General features: G+C 35.4%; 1 protein-coding gene across 9 annotated transcripts in view; it reads left to right on the top strand.

Annotated features, from left to right (window-relative positions):
* The window catches only part of RALYL (RALY RNA binding protein like), a 375,799-nt gene that overhangs the window by 301,413 nt on the left and 51,997 nt on the right, over window positions 1-22,389 (top strand). For 7 of the 9 annotated variants that reach the window (XM_027736501.2, XM_027736500.2, XM_027736502.2 and 4 more), the window contains one exon: window positions 13,908-13,940. The exons of the other annotated variants lie outside the window; for them this stretch is intronic. In XM_027736501.2, the coding sequence (XP_027592302.1) occupies window positions 13,908-13,940 (33 nt within the window). The remainder of the gene's footprint in view (window positions 1-13,907; window positions 13,941-22,389) is intronic. 9 annotated transcript variants of the gene reach the window in all.

Here is a 22,389-nt window from a genome sequence, read left to right as displayed (position 1 = left end):
ATATAACATCATGCTCTGAAATAAAAAACGGTGATGTTTTTCTTTCCAAAGCAGCTGTTGCTTGGAAACTGCCTGAACTGCTTATGGGAGGTAGAAAGTAATTGCCTTTGCATAACTTGGGGGTTTTTTTCCCTCCTTTCTTCCCTCCCTTATTACACCGCAATTATCTCAACCCATGAGATTTTTTCATTTTTTTCCTCTCTCCTTAATGCCAATAGGGGACAATGGTAGGGGAGTGAGAAAGTGACTATGTGGATGCTTAGCTGCTGGGTAGGGTCCACCCCCAAGACTAAAAAAGTTAAGAGGGAAATGGTTATGGTAGATTTGATTTGCACTAAGAAAGACATTGGTTAAAAATTTAGTTGTTACAAAATAGTCACTGTTAAAAGGAAGGACTGTGAGCAGTAGAAATAGGATAATGGATTTCAGAAAGGACACCGAGTAAGTAGGATATCTTGGAAAGAAATTTGAGGGACAATAGAGGTGCAGAAAAACTGTGCTTAAGGTAGAGCAGAAAATTCTCCTGAAGCAGAAGAAGTTGAACAAAGGAATAATATGGCAGCATCAAGTTTCTTTGACATCCTGAAAAGTGAAGAGGAATTGTACAAAATGTGGAATCAAAACCCCATGAGTGGAAGTAAGTAGAAAAGAAGAGCAGAGTCATCTAACAAGATGTCAGAAAGGCTAAAGCACATAACAGTATAAAAGGTAGCAAAAAGATTGTCATTAGACTAAGTTCCTCTGATTTTTGATACTGCTGTTAGTTAGCAGGAGAGGAGATTAGGTAGCAGTGATACAGAAAAGGCTTTTTTTACATCAGCAAAAGTGGCTAGTTGATCAGCTATTTAAGAAAATCAATTTTAACCAGAGGGTGTGCAATAAAAGAATTGGCTAACCAGTGTTTGACTAAATGAATTTATTGGAAATGCTATGATGAGATTCACTGTAGTGTGTTCAAAGGACTAACTGAATCTGCGTGTGGACTATTAGTGCCTGTTTTCAGAAGCTTATAGAGGTTATGTAAGGTAAAGAAACAGTGGGTATGGGCAGGTGTTATACCTATCTTTAAGAAGAAGACAATCCAGAAAATTATCAGGTGAGCCCAGCCTTGATTCCAAGAAATGTACTAGAACACATTCTTAGCAATCAATTTATCAACACCTAGAGGATAATAAATTGGTAAAAAAATCAGGAGCAAATTATGTTGAAGCAATATAATTTCCTTCTTTGACAAGATAGCAGATTTAGTGTATAAAGAGGAAACTGTAGATTTGCTATATGGTCAATTAAACAAGTTTTGACACTTACAATGTGGGCAGTTTTCAGAAGCCTGCTCAGGAAATTTGCCTAGAAAAACTGTCTTAAGGTAGATATCCAATGGGAAAACAGTGACTGTGTATAGCATAGTATTAAGGATAACACCTATCGTTTGTTCAGTCTTCTTTGTTACAGATATTTAAATGATACTTGAGAGACATTTAAGAACAGTTTTAAGGTAAGCAAGCAGGACTGCTGCACAGACTCACATGATTTTATTAAAGTGCCTGAGACTTCAAAAGTGTTCAAAGGACTCCACACCTCTGAAAAGAAGTCTGTATCACATTTACAGCTGGATATACACATAAGTCATTAATACAGAGCAACTGTTGTCTGTGATGTGTTATATCCACATAATTTGCTTGTGTGTCCAAGTCATTAGATCCGTTTTTACCCATAATGTTATGAAGATACTTGGCGTTATCTCAGTTCAGATCTACATTCCTTTTTTTTAACCTTTATAGTTTTATGATCTGTGTAATTTTTTGATTAGTTCTTAAAAATATTTTGAGAACAGAAAGATTTAAGCTTTGCTTCAGAAAGCTGCTAAAGACATTATTAATTTTAAGTGTACTCACTGAACAGTTAAAGATGTGATTAGGGTAGTGCTCAGGAATCAGTTAAAATCTCACACAGCTGTGAGCTCCAGCAACATTCCTCCTACTTTGCGTTGCTGTTCAGTATGTGAGGGGGGAACCTAACCCCAAAAGGTTCAAAATCATTCTGAATTTTCTTTTTTAGCACAGCAATTCTGCAGAAAATCAAATACCTGAAAAATCTGCATCTTAAAATTGTTTTGCATCTTGTTATACGGGTCTAGCCTCCAGCAGAAGTTAATTTTACGGGCTAATCTTCATATCTTTGAAACACAAGGTGAAGATTAGAGGTGCTGACACAAATGTGTTAAAGCACTCTTTGGGAGCAATATTGTGGCAAAATAAAAGATCACAGTTTGTCTGTTTAATTTAGTGGTGTTTTGATCAGTATTTCGTTAAAGCAGCTCTGTGCCAGCATATGAAAGCCCTTTTACTGGTTGTTTTTTTTTTCCTCTGTGTTTATGCTCCAACATACCAAAGTAGATTCAAGTGCAAATATTCTGATGGAATGATATTCTGTTTCTCTACTTCATAAAAGAATGTTTTAACTATTTGTTGTTCGTTTCAGTCCACCACCATGTTATATGAGGTGTTAAACACATGCCTGAAAGCTTTTGCTCCATTTTGGAGGCCTTTGCTATGGTTGGTAAAACAGGATAAGGCTCTTATGGTTCCTAATTCTGAAGGTTGCTAATGGCTGCATTCCCAGTTGCTCCAAGCCCCAGGACAGGTGGAGCAGAGCCCCCATGCACACGCTGCCTGTGGCTTGCCTTCCCTCAGGACATGTGGCATGTCCTTTCTGTATGGCTGTCCGTATGGGGGAGTTGGCTAAAAGTCTTCTCTGGCACCCCTCTAGCAGTAACAAGGCTGAGAGGATTCGAGAAGGATGATGGGGGCATCTATTTTTGAGTCTTTGGAAATAACAAAAGCACTGTGCTACAGGCTAGCAGGATGGTGTGATTTTTAGTGGCATGAAAATGAGCACAGCTTTTGCAGACCCTGCTGCATGAGGTGGTGCTGAAGACTGCATGGAGAAGCAAAAATAGTGTAGTGGTACTGGTACAACTGGGAGCAAACTGTCCCAGATCACTTACATGCCTGCTTTCTGGGAAAACTAGTTAGTTTACCAAAGAAAAACCCACAGGAGTGAACTGATATTTGTATAACATAGGAAAGAAGGGACCAGGATTTGAAAGAAAACTGAAAAGACAAGTTACTGGGCACTGCCAGGGTATCTAGTCACTGTCTTTTCTCTATAGAGTTTAATGTTGTAGTTAACCTATAAATATTTCCAAGACTGATTTCACTAAGACTAACCTTCCCCATGTGGATAATTTTCACCCCTGCCAAACTCCAAGTTTCCTTAGGCCACAGTAAGCAGAACTGGCAATAACCCAGTGCCACATCTTGAAGGCTCAATGAGGAGTTACTTAAGCCCCATCCGTCCCAGTATTCCTACTGCTGGCTGGGCATAGAGCTGCCTAGCCTGGGATCCATGCTGCTGAGGCACATCCTGGATAGAGACAATTAGCAGGATGGATTTAGCGAATAGATTAACAAAGCCAGGAAAAATTGAGTGAAATCACCTCTCACCATGTTGCCTTGGCTGGCTGGAAAACACCTGGTGGTGGTTGAGTTCCCACAGCACTGCCCAGCTATAGCATATGGTGACCCTGTGAAGACTTCCCATGAGGACAAGTTTTTTCCAAGCTGGTCTCTGACATTTCAGGCAAACAGTTCAACACTCCTTGAGCAGTATTAGATAGCACAGTCATTTCCCATTGCCAATAACTTCTCCATGTAATTCAATTGAAATGTGTATTAGTACACTCGATTTAACATGCTACTAATTAGCTATATTAAGCAGCTTTTACTTTACAATTTTATGTTTCATGGCCTCTGGAAGACATTATTTTATTTAAATGTCTAATATTAGTATTCTGGAAAGAGATGTTCTTTTATTTACATGGCATGATTATTTTTTATATCAAGTTTATTTTTCTTTGGCACAAATATTTTATCAGTTTCCTCAGTACATTATTTTTTTATAATCTCCATCACAAAACTGATTGAATTATGTTGCACATCTTGCATTTCCTTTGGTCTTGTGGTTTTATCTTACCACAGAGGCTGAAAGAATTGTTTACAGTCTTTCACTCCTTGATCTCTGCTTCTTACCTTTATTGCAAGATATTGTTTATAAACTTTGGTATGGTTTGGTTTGCCTCTTAGTCTGCAGAGCCATCCTTTATTTTGAGTTGTTTTTCTGAGCACTCCTGAGCATTCTTCATTTCAGAAGAAAGGATGAAAAGGACAGTGATGGTCAACTTGATTGTGTCTTCTGTTGTAGGAGTCTTCTTGAGATCAGTCTTCCCATTGAAAGCATTAACATAATCTCAACAAGTTCTATGCCAAACAAGCATTACTATTCTATTTGAATACTCCAGTATTTTGCATAATTGCTGTGGTAGTGTGCCACCAAGAGTCTTTTATGAATATGCTTAAACCTACTGGCATATAACAAAAATAACTGGATCTTTCTTGGTTGAATATTGTCCTAGATTTCCAACAACATTTTTCTTTATTCTTTCATTTTCTTAATGAATTTGTGTGTCCGTTACTATCACCAACCTACAAAAACCTAAAGACACAGTCCAGAAAAGAGAAAATAAATCTGATAAAGTATTTTCTGATGCTTTACTTTTGCATTAAATTGTGATTATGACTCCTACTTTATTCTACATACTGAATGAAAAAAATTATTTATGCCTATGGAACATAATCTTTCAATTGCTATGTCACATAGTGTGATATTTCTTTTTAATCAAAGTGTTTCCTTTTTTTACAGAAATTTATCTTCCTGATGCTTTTGATTACATTTTTTCATGAAAAAAGCTATTTCATTTCAGTGCAATGAAATGAATCTGAGTGTTGTTCTGCACCTCTTCCCCTGACAAAAGATTTAGCTTCCATAAAAAAAAACCACATTCCCAGGCATGTTTAAATGGAGAAAATTTTAACTCTGGTAGGATATCATTTACATTAATTTCATCAAAAAATGTTCCTAGTTACCACATTTGAAGCAGTCATTACTGTACATAATAATAATAATTTAGTCTGAAATTCTCACTTAAACTTCCCAACAAACAGTGAAAATTTTCCTGTGTTGAGAACTTAAGTAGCATTCTCAATTATATTAAAAATCTTAAATGGTACAAATACAAAGCTACAGCAGATCCAGTGATTCAGTTTGCTCTGAATCACTTTATTTTTTGTTTACTTACTTATTTTCTTTCAAGGAAAAAGCCCTATGTCAAATAACTAATATCTCAGGAATAAGAAAAAAATATCTCATGAAGGAAGGCAGTACATGCAGGTCTGCATTTCTGAATTATGTTGATGTAATTGCAATCAATTTGGTCACACAGATGTTGAAAAAATCCATTTACTTAGAGGGGCTGGCAGAACCTCTCATATGATCCAGACCATGAATGTGCAGCATTTTTTTTTAAATCTTGCCCTTCATTATTTTAAAAATACTGCTAGTTCCCTTTTAGAAGGTATCTCTAGTATCTCTAGTGACTAGGGCGGGTTTTCCTTGTCAGATTGTCACTTTATGCTAAACCTTACATTTTTCTTATGTTTGTTTGTTTTTATTCACCTTCACGAGAGTTTTTAAACTGTGGTCTTGACTTGGACCCATGCCTTTGTTACAAACTCCCCACAAGTTACTCCTTAGACTTACATAGCCTTTACTCAGGGCTTTTTTTTAGTTTGTTAAAAGGAAGCCAGTGATACCAGCTTACACACATCTGCACAAGAGCTGCATCCCTTTTCCTAGCTCAGTACTTTTCCTCTTGCAGAAGGTGACATATAGTATCATATGACTGATGTTTTCTTCCACAAAATCCAAGACTCCATAATCACACTTAAGATCAGAGATTAGCAAATTTGCAGAATAGTCTGTTCTCTTATTATTGCTTCTTTTTTTTTCTTGGTGTTTAATTTTCTTTCTTACTTTTTTCATCTGCTATGAAACCTGAGGCAATATACTATAGTTGAAGTAGCTGGCTGTAAATCTATCTTATTTTTTTCATGGTTTTTAATCACTGTTTGTACCACAGGGGAACAGAAAACATATTCACAACCTTCTGATCACATTGAAATTACTATGATTCCTTTCTTATACAAGAATTTATGCTACTAATACAAATGAAAAAAACTTTGGCATATAAATCAAAAAGTAAATTCCTAACAGATACAGAGAATTGATGGGTTTCCCTGCAGGCAAACAGAAATTGTACTTTTAGTCATGCATTCACTTTAAATCTTGACAGCCTAAGCCCTGTTCCTATCGCTTATTACATGTGAAATTTCTTTATTACTGTATGGCTTCTTGAATTTTATTTAAGAAACAGAATTGGGATTCAGGATGTTGTCATTTGTATGAAGATGATGTCTTCTGTAGGTATTCTGCTGTATTTCAGTTGGGGTAAAAAGAGAAAGGATAGTACCTTCAACATATTAACAACCTTCAGAAACAGACATCATGGTATATTTTCTACATTTGAGTTTTAGTGAAACAGGCATCATGGAAATAGTATCCAGATTTGCAGGCACTGCTCTTTGGAAACTGTCTAATTAAGTCTTAAAAATAAGGACACAGCGTTTATGACACAGGATAGAGAAGAGCCTGTCCTGACATCACAAATAAACAGTTCATAAATTCTTCATTTTTGGGAATTTAGTAAACCCTTAATGGTTGCAGTAATCAGAGATGCAGGAGAAGGCTGTGCTTCAGAGAACCACTTAGTGTATTTGCAATTAGGCATTGCTTCTCACATAATGTAACACCTCCAATTATATAGAAGGCAGTAATTCAGTACAGCAAGGGCACTGTTTAGGTGGCTTACAAAGAGCAATAGAAATATGATGCTGGGTTATAGATTTAGTTCTGTGAATAAATAAGTAAGGCTGGATAAATGAAAGACTGTAACTTGTTATATATTTTAAACTCTCATGAATAATAGCAGAAGAAGTAATTTAAAGTATACTTAATTTAAAAGAAAATGGATTATTAAGTAATATTACAAATAGCATAGAAGGCTGTGTGCAACACAGAGGGATAATAGCAATATATTGATATGCAGTGAATTATTAACAATTAAATTACTCTGAAAGTGTATTTCTTGGTGAATCCTGTTAGTCTTGGAGCATACTATCTGAAAATATGTTATCCAGCCTGCCAGGACTGATACTTAGATAGTGCTGTTGATACATAATGTCAAATGTAATTTTATTTTTCAAAGAATAGGTTACAAATTGCATGCCTTTTTGGTAGATTATGTTGTTGGTATTCCAAAAACTTCTTGCAAAAGATTGACTATTTTACTGAAAAGTAACAAATCACATAAACATATGTAATTTATTATGAGTCCTAAGAAATGAGAAATTTCTAATATCTACTGGCATAAAAATGTGTGTGGCATTTCTCAGTCTTGCATGAATGAGATTGTTCTAGGAAACAGCATGATAAACATGAATCTTACATTGCCCCTCCTGTAACTGCTTTTAAGTGTAGTGTCATTGAGGGAAAGAGGATATTAAGCCTCTACCCTTGGGATCCTCAAAGGCAACGCCTGCATTAACCTTCATCTATTTGTGGCTGCAAACAGCCACTCAGTGAAGTAGTATTGATTGTGTGCATTAGATCAGTCAACACTGTTTTGTTCAGCCCACCCTGATGAACTCATTCTAAATGTTTTTAGATCAGTACATATTGACCTGAATGTTCTTACTCTGATTTAGAGCAGAAGAGGGTCAGGTGATATCAGCTTCATGCAAAGAATGATTAAAGCTGTGAGGAAAAGAACTCTAAAGCACACTAAGTGCTACACTACTTTTTGTTACTTTCATTCTCCAGGGTTTGTTTCCTTTACTTGCTTGAACAAAGGTACCAAATTGAGCATGTTTTCAGTTTGGGAAGGGGATCAGAGTTAAGTGTTCTTTCCTGAAGGAAAATGAATTCCTATTCTTGATTCTCACGGGGAATCTCATTTTGAATCTGAGCATGAATTTCTTCATGGCTGGAAACATCACATACATGTGGTGTATGGGTTAAATACAGTTTAGCTTATCACTTTGGCAACATGAGACTTCTCTTGGGTGGCGTGGGAAGAAACTGCAATCCATAACTATCTAAGAAGGTGTTCATATATAGAGTCTGAATGAATCTCTCCAAGTCACAACTTAGTTTTCCTCAGACATACTACCAGGATTTATGTCAGCTATGAGAATCCATGCCACTGTTTCTATTATCTTTGCAATTATTATATTCGTAAAGAAAAATACAGTAAAGTCAGGTAGAAAGTACAATGAGCTACTGAAGCTTTATTAGATGGATGTGTTACTATTTTTTAGTTCTATCTCTCTGAAATAATACATTATTATGCATCCTTTAAATGACTTAGAATTTTTATTTTTTTCTCTCTTCTTGCTACCTAAAATTTAGGCCACCCATTAATGAGTATTACTGGAAATGACTTCCTTTACTATTCTTCTCCATGCCACCCTTTCCTACCACAATCCAGAAACCCTTCCATCCCATGTGTTATAACGGCAGTGCTTTCAGTATCCAATATGACAAAGGACATTTGTACTGGTATATCAAACTAACTTTTGCATATGTTGATTTATGTCTCATCCTAGCCTCTTGCTGTTATGAAAATCAGTATAGGGAAGAGGCAGTCTCTAAAGCACTTCCTCCCTGCAGTGAAAGCTACCTTTTATTCAATTTTTCAACTGTCAAACTTTAGAGATAATTCTGAACAGATTTTTAGTTGCATTTTGCTAACTGATGGCTAAAAGATTCTCTCTCCTGACAACACATAGGCTAATAAATCCTAGAAGCCTCTGAAACTTGTGATTATGTCAAGATGTTCAAGTTTACAAATTATGTAAGATATAGATTTTGCTAGGAAATTAGTTAAATTTGGTTATATGCTATGCACATTTGTAAAAAAAGCATATTATAGACTAAGGCAGAAGAAATTTAAAGGGACAAACCTTGTTTTACCTAGGGCTGACTTTGAAAACCCCCATAGTATTGCATCAGGTTTTCAGAGCACAGTTCCAGCATGCTAGGTTAGGCAGCTTGACATCAGGTATTGCCGACAGCATCCTGTGCTAGGTGTTTCCTCAAAACCTTTTTCTGCACAGAATGCTGTGACACTACCAAATCATGGGTTTAGGTGTTAAGTGGAACTGGCTAAATAAAATGCATTGCATCAGTAGTCATTGCTTTTCGCAAGTTTTTAAAAAATAAAGTTAAATTAAATTAAATTAAATGACTTGGTATTTTTGCACATATGTTTTTGTTGTCCGGACATTTGAAATGCTTAAAAATCGTGTGATATATGCATGCTGAGCCAAATAGTCCTATTCTTTTCACTTTAAAACACTTAAAAGACTAAAGGCAGCTCCATTTTTCAGCATATGAAATGCAGAGTAAGTGCATAAGTGCAAATCAAACCCAAGGGTAAGCAGAAGCACTCCTAGACAGAAAATGCTCAAACCATACTATCTCATGGGGATCAACCATAATTTCAGTTTTCTCCATCACCAGAAATTAGGTTTTGTAAGGTCCACATAACCTACAGATATCTTGGAAAGTTAAGTTCTTCAACTTTTTCCTCATGGATCTGGGGAAAACCTGATGCTTCAAGAAGTGTTCTAAGTTATTCTCAATGTTAAATAATTAAGCTTGAAAGAAATCATAGAATATGAGAAAAAATGTGTAATTTTTTTGTCAGTCAAAATGCCTAATGTGTTGTGATACTTTCATAAGGGAATAAATATATATTATATATCTGTTAAGGATTATGTATAGATCTGCATATAGAGAGTCTAATAGCCAAAGGGATAATCTTTTTTGAGTAAACCACTGTTTATCCCCAGAGTGTTTACTAGTGTAGTAGCTTCCTTACTGAATAAATTCTTCAGTAATCAGTAACATTCAGTTTTAGTGAACTTAAATATTCCAGTTGTGAACTTTGATTAACTATGATCTGAAAGTAGAAGAGCTGAAGCATGTGCTGATTTAAGGACCTTTCTTGATCAGTTCTGAGGGAACATGTTTTAATATGTCCCCATAACTAGCATCCTGTTACTCAGTTCTTCCTCTCTTAAAACTTCTCTTTGCAATACCCAGCCAGTTATCCTTCATTCCATAGATGTATAAAATAGTTCTTGTTCTCAAATTCTCACTCTGCTTTTCTCTTTTAAATTTCATTACACTGACTTCAGACTAATTCTCCAGTTTATCAAACAAATTTCAGATTTTAGCTCTGTTCACTGATCTGGTTAAGAATAGCTTTTTGTGAACTATTTTACACACAGTCTCTTTTTTTGTTTTTGTTGTTGAAATCATTTCTGCAAACCAAAACTAAATATAGCGCTGAGTGTTCATATTACTTAACGTGTCCCTCTTTCCCATTGGTGAAATTCTTTGTGCATGGCCGTGTTGGGGTTATATCATATTTTCCCAGTTTGATTATGAGACTCCAATATAAGGCAATATAAAAATCTTTAAAAATCATATTAATATTAATATTAATCATGAATGATCATGAATCAATAGGAATATATTGATTCATAATGAATTACCTTGGAGAATGCTTGGCTAAAATCTATTTGCTTGTGTACAGCATTGATATTGTTAGAAATGTTATCCCCTTTGTCCTGTAAATAGTTTTGGGAAGGAGAGGTGAGGATTCTTTAACAATAAATTATATGGACTTATGTATCCTGTGTCAGGCCTCAGATATGAAGAAACATCTTGCCTGTAATCTTAATAGGACAATAATTCAAAGACAACAGATTTTACTTTCGGACCTTCTTGTCCCTAAATGATTTGTTTACAAGTCAGAGGAATTCACATGCCCTTAGTCTAGGCACGTTTCCTTGTATGTTTGTATGCAAACCTTGAAAAATTTGTCTATATCTGGATGTTCAGTCAAAGATGGGATTTTTGATAATTGGCATTAATATAAGCAAACTTAGCAGCAAAGAAAATAACAAAATGCACAATTGGGTTAATCAGATCTTGTAAAGTATCTCTCCAAGACAGGTTGCAAGGGCTATAATACTAAATGGGAATTTTCTAGAGTCCTTATTTTAAACTGTCACAGAGTGTGACAGTACTGTAACATATCAATGGGTATAAATTGATTGCCTATGCCTGTTCAGTTTACAATGATTGATTTTAACTGAGGAATTCACATAGTGTAAACATTCTTTTTCCTCCTGCAAAACTTATCTATTATATGTAGATAAGAAAGTCAGACCTTTCAGAAAATCTTAGCTCAGAATCAAAGGGAAACACAAACTCGGTCTGCCATGTCCCAGTCATGCTACCGATTAGCCTTCCTCCCTCCTATCCAAACTGATATATTGCCTTGACATACTGACAAACTGAAATTTTCTGATAGGAACGCTATTCCAGGAAAGAAAGAAAAAATCTCAATCTCTTCTGCTTCACTCCTATTCCTGTACAATTAAAACACCATTCCCTTTGTTTACTGTCGAACCTAGTATTTCTTGTGCACTCAATACATTTTTGCAAAAAAGGCAGTTTCTGTTTTAAGATTTTTCCTGGAGGTGTATGAGATCCATTCTCAAAACTTATCAGGATTACTATTTATGCAATATCATATTTAATTATGCTAGAATTCCTCAGAACTCCGGAGAATTCAGTACACGTTAGGTTGATACTCTCAAACTCATGCTGTGACTCATGGGAATGGTCCTGTGCAGGGCTAAGGGTTGGACTTGAAGATCCTTGTGGGTCCCTTCTAATTCAGCATATTCTGTGAATCTGTAAAAGACCTATTATATGTATTGATAAATGTCACCAGTAAAGATGATATGGGATGTTATTTTATAATGTGTTGCAGTTTTAAAACCTTGATATTAATTTGCCATATACTGCATTACCAAATAAAAGGCCAACAGATAATTGTATTTCTTTACTATGAGGAACACTTGAACTAATTAAAAGTAATGCGGCAAATTATCTAAAACCATTTAGTCAAATATACTAGAGAGAGGTCAAACCTAGGGCAGCACTCATTAAATCAAATTGAATTCCATCTTGAAAATGGATTTCAGATAGATTTTTAATTGCAGTATTTTGTCCACAGGGCATTCTATCACAGACTTTTTGTTTGCCAGTAAAATCCTCCAGAATGTCCTCCATCAGGAAAGTGCCAGGTTTCTCTTCATTATAAAATTTTTGTATTATGAAGTATATAAGTATATTCTGAGGCTTTCATTCTTTGCTTATCTTGCTCATAGTTAATATCTCCAGCTGAACACTGAGTGCTTCCCATCTCTGGTTCATTTCATTAAGCACAAAAACAGAAAACAAAACAATAACACTTGTGCACAGAGCCTGCAGCAGAAGGATGAAAGCCCCACTTGAAGGGCCCTGTCACTTTATTGCTCTCTGGCAGCACTGCCTAAACACAGAGAATGCCAAGCTCAACATTTTCTTGTGACTGCCCTGGATAAGCATCCCCATGACCACGAGGATATGCAGCTTTGGGTTTCTACTGTACTTCTAGGTATATGCAGAGCCATCAGTATTTCCCTCTTATATTCTATTAGTTCCATGTGAATCTCAACCCCAGAAAGAAAAAGAAAGGTGAACTATAGTCATTAGGACAACAGAGAAGTTACTGTGTTTTCAATATATTTTGGCTTTTAGATAATGGCAATAACTAAGCTGGTCTATTGGTTTGTGAGTTTTTTGGACAAGACCTTTGCTGAATAATAATTGACAATGAACTTGTTTTTTCTACATAGTGTCAGGAAAGTTTTCTTTCTTAAAACATTTATTATTTATAGTACCTTTCCTTACAATTAGTCCTATTTACAATTCTATTTCAGATATTTTGTTGTGCGTTTGAATTTGTTTCAGATTCATAAATTAAATATTCTGTTCTAGATATGCTATAGTTTTCTTAAAGGCTACAAAGAGACATTAATGACCTGAAGGGGATTATTTGCTCTTCCTCCTTACACAGTACTCTCAGTGGAAATTATCACAACAGAACACTTTTGCATGTCATGTAACCACTCAAAATTACTGAACTTTAAATATGCTTTAAATATGTTTATGAAGGATCCGAAAATCACATACTAATGGTCCCATAAAGCAGCTGATATTAGTAAATTTGGCACAGCGAGAACACAATAAAAAATTAAGGGCAGCCAGTTGTAGGTACTACAGCATAAATACTGTCTGATAACATAGATGAGGACTCTTCCATCTATCTTGGTTGGGTGGAAAGTAGTAATAGAAGAAGCTCCTGCCAGTGTGCAGGTGGTGCATCTCCTCACAGCAACAACAGCGACAGCAGGGAGTTGGGGAACACTTTTATCAACTGTTTTTAGAACTGGGCATGACTTTGGATCTACCAAACCGGTGACATCCAGCTCCACACAGTGCTGATTCAGGCCAATGTGCCAGAAGTTCTCATAATCATGAAGTGACCATGTCATAGGAGCATAGGATACTGGTAAGCAAAAAAAAAAAAAGAAAAAAAAGAAAAAAAAAAAAAAGAAAAAAAAGGTGTTTAAAGTTAAAAAAACCCAAACTAACATTTTACATGAAAAACGCAATAAAAAGGACAAAGTATTTCTTGTTCACTTTAGCCATTCCACGTAAATATCTACACAAGTCGTTTGAATCTGTGAAATTTAAAGGGCCTAAATGTGCTACTTTGTAAATATTTATTTTCTAAGCCAAAATTCAGTTAGGTTAATGGGATTTTTTCTGAGTTAAACTCCTAGTATAACGGATCAAGCCCTTCTATTACTGCTAAATTGTGTCATCAAGTAAACTTGATACCGAGAGTGGCTGTTTTAGATTTATTGTATAATTTTTCTGAAGTACAAAAAATATATATTTAAAACTTGTTATTTACTTGACAGACTTGAATCAAAGGAGCCTTTCCTGTCCGTTGGGTAAGTAGAAATCTGTATATTTTCACGGATATTGATATAATCAATTACCAATTATCATACATTATAATTTATGAGATTATGTTGAGCGTAAACATCCTGTTTCAAAATTATGGCTGTTTACTATACCTAAGCTTTGAATAAGTTATTTTTAGTCAATAAAGTCAGCAGTCATGGAAATTTTCTTTCTCAAAAAAGTACTAAGTATGTTTTGCCTTTATTAACTAAGCAAAAGTTATGCTAAAATACATGTGGGAGTTAAATGCTGTATTAAAAGGTAGCTGATTTATTAATTTATTTTCACTGATCTTTCAGTGAAATATCATCTGTATCACCTGTCAAAACCCATGAAAAAATAATTGATAGTTTCTTTTACAATAAAAAAAAACTGTGATACTTCAGTAACAGAAATAGTCAAATTTATAATATAGAAAAAAATCACATTTTTAACTGAATTACAGATCACTACACTGATTTGCATATTACAGCTATTGTCTTACTAGTGTCATAGCCACTTAAACAGTTATATGTTCTCTATATTAAAATAATTCATCATTCTAAAAAATTATTTTTAAATGTGACATATTGTAAAAAAATATCATTCTTTTTTTAATAAAATGATGCCTTGAGGTCCATCTGGTTTTTTGTTTTTTCTTAATTTTTATAAGCATTATAAGTGATGATGATGATGATAAGTAGTTATATAGCAGAAGTAGATTTAGAAGCAGCAGCCCTTATTCCCTTACCCTTAGCACAGAAGCAACATAGATTTTCAACCCTATCACCCCATTCAATGCTCCTCATATCAATTCTACCCCCTGAATTCCAGTAGAAACATTTAGTCTCTCTTTAAGATAGGCCTGTTCTATTTGGAGAATGCTTGTACCTTGGCCTAAACTGCAAAAGTACAGTCAAGAACTGGGTGAATATATGCCCCCTGTACCCCAAAGAAGATGAAGATTGATGAAGAGGTGGTCTTAGAGACCCCAGCCCCCATTCCCAAGGGACGTGACTGAGGCTGGTCCAGGGCAAAAGCCACAGGGTGGGAAAACCTTGGATTGGACAAGCAGTATCACAAATCGTAACATCTGAGACATGGGGGCACTTGCGTTTTGTAATCTTATGCCTAGGCACAAATTAAAATCCTTTCCTTATCTCACCTTCAAAACTAATTTGCGTTGGAGTTTTTTTTTCTTGAATTTTCTTTTAGTCATCAAAATGTAGACAATATATGTATTAAAGGTAATTATCTGTATATTATTTCTGAGTCTGAAGTTCACTTTTCATGCAGTATTTTACTTTCAGCTTCTTCCTTGAAACTTTCCTAAGTGTACTAACTTCTCCCTCCATGTTTTCCTTCCTTTGTTCATACCATATTCATTGCTATCAAGAACATAAACTTCAGACAAAAGATTCTATGCAAAATATCTTTTTCAGGGTTAGTTCTACCATTTAATTATCAGTGGCTTCCAAATCATTGTACTAACCGCAGATCTAAAAGCCAACTTCAAATTCTGAAGTGTGAACTAAAGTTAACAAGTAAGGAAGTGTGTAAATTATGATTAAAAGAACTCAACAAATCAGCATAAATAGGACTGAGATATGTCTCAGTTTCCATAGCATAAAGTAACTCTGGTTTGTTTGAGAACATTTTGAATTAATTGCTTGGCGTCTCTACTTTCTACCAACTCAAAATTATTGAAAAATCATTTAAACACTGGAGAAATTGGAGGTGGAGGGGAGGGTGTACTGGTCTTGGTTTGCATGCTTTGAAATGTCCAAACTCATTAGCAAATTCAGTCTCTTTATTATTATTAACTTGCATTATTCTACTTTGTAACTTGTTCTATTGAGTTGGTTTTTTGAGACCTCCACTATCATAATGAAGTGATTACCTGAAAATCTCAACTTTAAGATCAAAAAAGAAGTTTTGTGTCATTGTGGTTGAGGAACAAGGTTGAAAATATAAAAATCCAGGAAGCAAATAAAGAAGACAATGGTAGCAATTATTTTAATAATAATTGCTACAAAATAATAAATTCTATATTTGTAGTACTTACCATGATCTCAAGAAATGTGCTGGCAATTTTAGCATATCTGGGGATGTCTGCCTTGGAGGAGGTATTATTTTTGTGTTTTACTTTTTAGCTTCTTTCCATATGAACAGATTGGTGGTCACCATGTAAATCCACGTTACCTCCATATAGTCATTGTCTGTGACTTTATTGCTAAAATTGATTCCTCTTAGGAAGTTTAATCTGAGCAAACAGACTTAGTCTCTTTCCAGAACTTTTCAGAAGTTTTACTGTAATATACTTGAATTATTTTATGCAAGTTCACAATGATAAGGGCAGAAAAAAACCAAAATTAGTCCCTGCCTCTGTGCTACTTTTGCCTTTTACTACTGTATTTCCTCCACCCCAAAAGAGGGCATCAGACAGAGGTTACACCACCATGTTCTGAGGAGGGGCCCACCTCAGTAAAGTCAAAGAGTTGTTCCTCCTAGTCCCACAATAACTGGGGGGTTCTTTTTACAGAGGATGAGCTTTTGTGCCAGGACCTGTATCTGAGGTTTTAACCCAGACAGCTGCAACCACCAGGCTTTTAAAATACAGTAAATGTTTGCAGAAGAAATGCTGACTTAGCCTCAGTTAGCCTAACACGTGGGTACCCTTACTGTCACTTGCAGCCAGAGTTGGTCAAAACACCAATTTGAATTACTTTAGGTTGCCTACAGATGACTGGATCCTGCACACCAGCCTCTCAATCTACCTTCTGCAACACAGATTTGTTCCCACATTTTCATTATACTGCCTGTAGGAGCTAATTAAGCTTTTTCATTTTGCTGTGCCTAAGCACACGACTTGGTGGTGTTTTCCATTGCTAATTCTTTTGGTAGGGAAGGGAACATGAAGTGTAGCAACCTAGGAGCTCAGGACTGACACAGATTATTGAGCTTTGTATGTATGTGCAGGGCTGCAGTCTTCCCATGAGAGATCTCATAAAGGAAAATAGGTCGATAAAATATTGCATTGTTTCCCCACTCTCAGAAAGGAGCCAGAGAGAAGCAGACTGCACCTCTTACTGTTCTAGTTTGTGTATGGAATGCAGGGAGAGAATAGCTACTGTACTCCCTTGGTAAAGGTAATTCCATTTATCCTTCTTTCTATGCAAAGTGCATATCAAAGAAGAAAAATCCACTCTCCTTTACTCCCTGTGCAAGACGGGGGCATAATTTGGCACTGAAGTGATAGTAAACTCCTTAATTAAAACCTCTAATGGTATCATTCAGGAGCAAAAATTCATCAAGTATACAATCTATTCAGATAAGAGTATCTGAATTCAATATTATGATTTTGGCTAGAATGCAAAGTTGAATTTGAGATTGACATTGAGATTGTCTTTCTTTGCCTCTTAGAGGTGAATATAAAATCCTTAGGGAAAACTGAAACATCTCCTAGTGCTGAACGCTGAGTCATGGCCTGTAGGGGCACAGGATGCTCCTCTCCACAGGTGTTATTTCCACACTTTTTGGGGTTTCTGTTCATATTCAACCTGAACAAGACTGAGAGTTTTCTGGACTTTCTATCCTCTTCATGTTATATAGCATTCATGATCATATATAAAAAAGAAACCATGCAAATAGTCAGAGTGCCTTGAAGACTTTAATATGAGAGGTAGCAGTTTTGGTAAAACTTCACCAAAGTGAAGAATACTGACAATGCATTAAATTAACTTCATGCAGAAAAGTTTGAAAGATTCAGATCTAGAAAGACCAGAGAAATCGAAAGGTACAAAAAAATGGATACTGCAAAAAGAACAAGTGCCAGATCATATTTGTTGTGGCAAAGGATGTATAAAATTTTTAGAAAATGTATGTTTAAAATACCAACAGTTTTTAATTATTCACATCAACTCTCCATGTTTAGTCATTTCATAATAATAATGGTGCATAATTACCCCTCAACAAAACAGTTAGTAGTCTCTCTAGATAATTAGACTGGTTATCCAGTTATTAACCATTCACCAGCAATTTTATGGCATCTGATTTATGATAGTTATCTGCATGTAAAAGTTTTTCACTTGATGAATTTCAGCTAATACTGCATGCAGATTTGTAACTGGTCATTAGTCTAAGCCCTAAAATTAAAAGCTCATTTTTTAAGATACAGCCAAAACAACATCTTTTAAGGCCTGTAATAGTATTATATGACCAAGAGAGATCATAGTTAATATGTAACTGTCTTGCATAGTAGAAATTCTTTTAATTATTCTTGTTGGTATCTAATTGTAATTGTATGTAACTTCCATAACAACATTCAATCAACACAGCTTCAACACATGCAGTGGTAGAAAATCCATCATGGCATCCAGTAGATTTGTCAAACTTTTCAAAATATCTGTCCTCTTTTTTAGATGCCATTTAATAATATGTCCCATATTGTTGAATACAGAAGAGACAGGAAGAGAGAGAAAGAAACAGTTGATTTTTTCTGAGGCTAGTGAGAACTTAGATTCACCTATTGTTGGCTACAGAGAATAGGATTACTTCTGCATAAGCAGGCAATAGATGTTAGGTGAGATGGTGTTTGAAAATGCATGTGAGGTGAGATGGTGTTTGAAAATGCATGTGTTATATACATCTGGTTGTCAGCTGAGATTCAATGTATTCTCTGACGTTTTCACTTTTTCATATAAGTGAAATGAATGCATTGTATGCATTTATTTCATGATGAATAATTGCCTGTCATAGGAGAAAGAAGAGAGATAGAAGTAAAATTGGCATTAATTAATACAATTTTTTACATTCTCAGTGAAAAGTCTAGAGATCTGTAGGAACTACTGCTTTCCTCACCAAGGTCTGGTTTCTAGAAAGTATATGATGACAGAAAATACTGAAAAGCCATGTTTTTTCCAAATCACATCCTAGTCACATTACCTTTCAAACATATGTACTTACTTCTACAAGACAGGGCTGGTGAGTTCCAGTTCTTGGAGGCACTTGGAAGTGTTTATAAAATACAAAAAGTAAAATTGCTTAATTTTTCCCTTGTAGAATTGTTCTAAGATACATCTAACAATTTGAATTTGTTACCCACATTTTTCCCTCTTTCTTTGTAGTATTTGCTTTCCCACAAGGCCATTTTACAGAAGATCTATAGGAAATTCTGAACTCCTACACTGGTTTGAGGACTCTCATCCTGAAGAATTGAGGTTGTTTAAATAAAAGCCTAATCCTTGCAGACTCTGTTAGGACAATACCTAGTCCACTTCCAAAATATGCAAGTCTTTTCAATTCACAGTCACTTTTTGTGAATGTTTGGTTTGTTGTTGATTTTTTAATGGATGGGGAGTTATAAGGCACAAAACAGAATGTAGCCACATGTTATCTTCTGTACAATAAATACCATCACTCTTGTTCCTCATCTTTGTTATCAGATACACCAGTGGAAGGAGCAGATGCTATTCCTACTGTTCCTGTCCAGCTTTTGAAGAGAGATAGCTAAGAAAATTATTTTCCTTCAGGACAGGAAAAATACAAAAAAAGAGGAGATACTGGATTCATTTTGCACCATTAATACGACACCAATGAAACCTGAACATAATCTTGTAACTCTCATTTATATTCAGGCCAGGTATTCAGGAGCTGCTTTCATGAAAAGCATTGGAAGGACTGAACACACTTGACAATTACTTAAATGCATTGTTTAAAGACAGGCAGTAATTCCTTATGTTTAAAACTGCTCAGATTCTATAGGCAGTAGCAGGTCTGCTTTTACAGAGAATACCCTCTAAAGCAACCAACTCTTTAATTATGTGTGAGATTTAGCCTGGAGGCAAGAAGCAGAAGTCACATGTCTGGAAAGGGTTGGTACAGGGTGAGGCTCCCAGGGTAGTCACCAGAGAGACAGAAGGGATTTGGGGGACGACAGCACATATGGGTAGCTGCGGAAGACACTGAGAATCTATACAGTTTAATTTCAGATAGTATTACTGATACACTTCTCTTCCAATTTACCAAAACCCACAAGGATTAAGCTTTTCTATAATTGCCTATTTTCCATCATTATAAGACTCTGAAACAGTGGATGAATACCGCTGTTTTATAAATTTATAGTTTCTCTTTTTTTTGCTTGTAGCTATCTCTGAAGAAGAGATTAAAAAACTGCAGTAATAATAATGTTGGTCCATGGCTGTTACTGAATTTTTCATTGGCTTTGTGACATTATTCAGTGGTTAAAGATCCTAGATTATGTATTTTTTCTACTCATCTGCAATCTAAATAATTATTTTATGGTTCCTCTATTTTCCTGATCTTTTTCATTTTGCATCACTTTCACACACACAGCAATATATATGTTACAAAGAAAACAGACTAATACATATAGCAAAAAAAGAAAAACATTTTCCCTGATTCTGTTAACTTTTTCTAGCAACAGATTTAACAAATATGCACCTTAATAAATTCTTTTTCCTCTCTCTGACCTCGATAACATCAGTAACAATGTACTTCATAATTGAGAAAGGCAATAGCATGAGGTCACTCTTTTTGTCTTCTGGTTATTCTATTTCTCTTTTTTACTCTTTATTCTTTTTTTAACTCTTTACTTTTTCTGTCTTTTAAGACTACTCCTTCATTAGTAATTATAGGAAAACAATACACATCCATATCATTTTTGTTCTGGGTTAATGATGAACAGTTCCTGAGTACTGAATATCTGTAGTCTCACTTATGTACCAGGCAGTCAAGATGTCCTCCAGAGGAGGGAAAATTATCCACAATAGGATGTTTCGGGAGGCTGAATATTTGGAAAGCGGAGGAATGAAAAGAAATAAACAGGAATGTGGAAACATAAGGATAAAGTGAAGGGAAAAGTACTACACAAAGAAACAAAAAGGGAGGTATTTTCTTATAATGGAAGATGGAGGGAGGAAGAAGGGACAATATTTACTGGGTATGTACCTTCACTGTGGAACTAAACCATTTACATCTGATTAGCTGTATTTTACCCAAACAGCAGTGACTGATCTGTGAATTAGAGAAAATAGTGTTTGAAAAGGTCTGTGTTATCACAGCATTCCTATTTCTGGTTTCTGATGTATGAACATAGCAACTTGCCCCAGCAGTCTACGTGGACTTCTGTGAATACATATAGCTTACTGTGGGAGGATAACAGGCATATGAAACAATATCATAAATGAGACGTAGCTCCCCACTCACAGCACATATGAAAATTGAGACAGTTCCTCATCCTTCTTATCGCTGTTGCATATGAAAGACTATTCATTTTCACACATTTCCTGATAATTACAAAGTTGTTTTTCAATACCTTCTCCTTGATAAATACATTGAAAAATATTGTGAAATTTCAGGGGTTTTTTGAGTTTCAAATTCCCAGTAATGCTGTTCAAATCAGTCAACCTGTGTTTGCCCCTTGCTCTTCTGCCTGTGTTGCTTTTACTACTTTTATGTAATAGTAACAATTGAAGCTCTTCTTCGGCTCTTAGCATGCTAGGCCTTCTACAAATATATGGAGGGGATCTGATGGTTGATTCCTCTGATTCCATCCTTGAAATCAGCTTAATCTTTTTCTCCACAAAGTGAAATCTGAGCCTGTTTCATCTACCTAACACATTACTTGCACTTCAGCTTATGGTACGCTTAAAAGACCGAACCACAGAAAGACAGCTAGTGCTGCTGTGTGACCTTATACTTGAAAGTCTGCTTCACACCCTTATGCAGTAATATAATTTGCAGCTCCTTCATAAAGAAATTTCTTCTTTGGAGTTCAACCAACCATGATCACAATAGCAATCCATAACTAGCCTTGCTTCAAAAGTTATTGCTCTACACCAGTCTCTGTACACATGGGCTTTCGAAAGTGTGAAAGTGGGAGAATGGCCTGTCCCAGCGTGTGCAGTTTGTCAAGAAAAAGAAAGAGAAAGCACAGAAAGAGACGCACCTCAGAGAGAACTCTTGTTGATACAGAAAAAACTGGAATTTCCCTATGTCTCTGTCATGTTTGTTAAAGGTTTTGAAAAAGATAATAAATTTCAGGCTAGGAGTCATTGTCTTCAGTGCTGCTCTGTTGATGTGATGTGTATGCTTTGTGTATGATACTAAGGAACAACTACTTACATATACACTACACATTTACAGAATAATTCAGTTAATCATTGGCATAGTGTGGTATACCCCTCATTTGAAATAAAACAAATGGAAATAAAACAAAAATACCATTTCTACTACTAAAATGAATTGTATCTTTGATTGTTTTCTACAAATTTAGCTCAGTCTGAGATCTGACCTTGTTTACAGTCCACTTTTCAACTACATTGATATAATACACCATAATTTGAAAAGAAGCAGGACTGTTTCAAGGGTATTAAGGATCATATTCAACAGTCACAGTTTGGCCCAAAGTGATGTTGATTTCAATGGTATTGATTT

The sequence above is a fragment of the Pipra filicauda genome, unplaced genomic scaffold (assembly GCF_003945595.2).
Source record: "Pipra filicauda isolate LSUMZ 115617 unplaced genomic scaffold, ASM394559v2 scaffold20_size4479445_pilon, whole genome shotgun sequence".
Taxonomy (NCBI): Eukaryota; Metazoa; Chordata; class Aves; order Passeriformes; family Pipridae; genus Pipra; species Pipra filicauda.
Note: the sequence above shows the minus strand (reverse complement) of the source record. Positions and strands in the feature narration are given on the sequence as shown.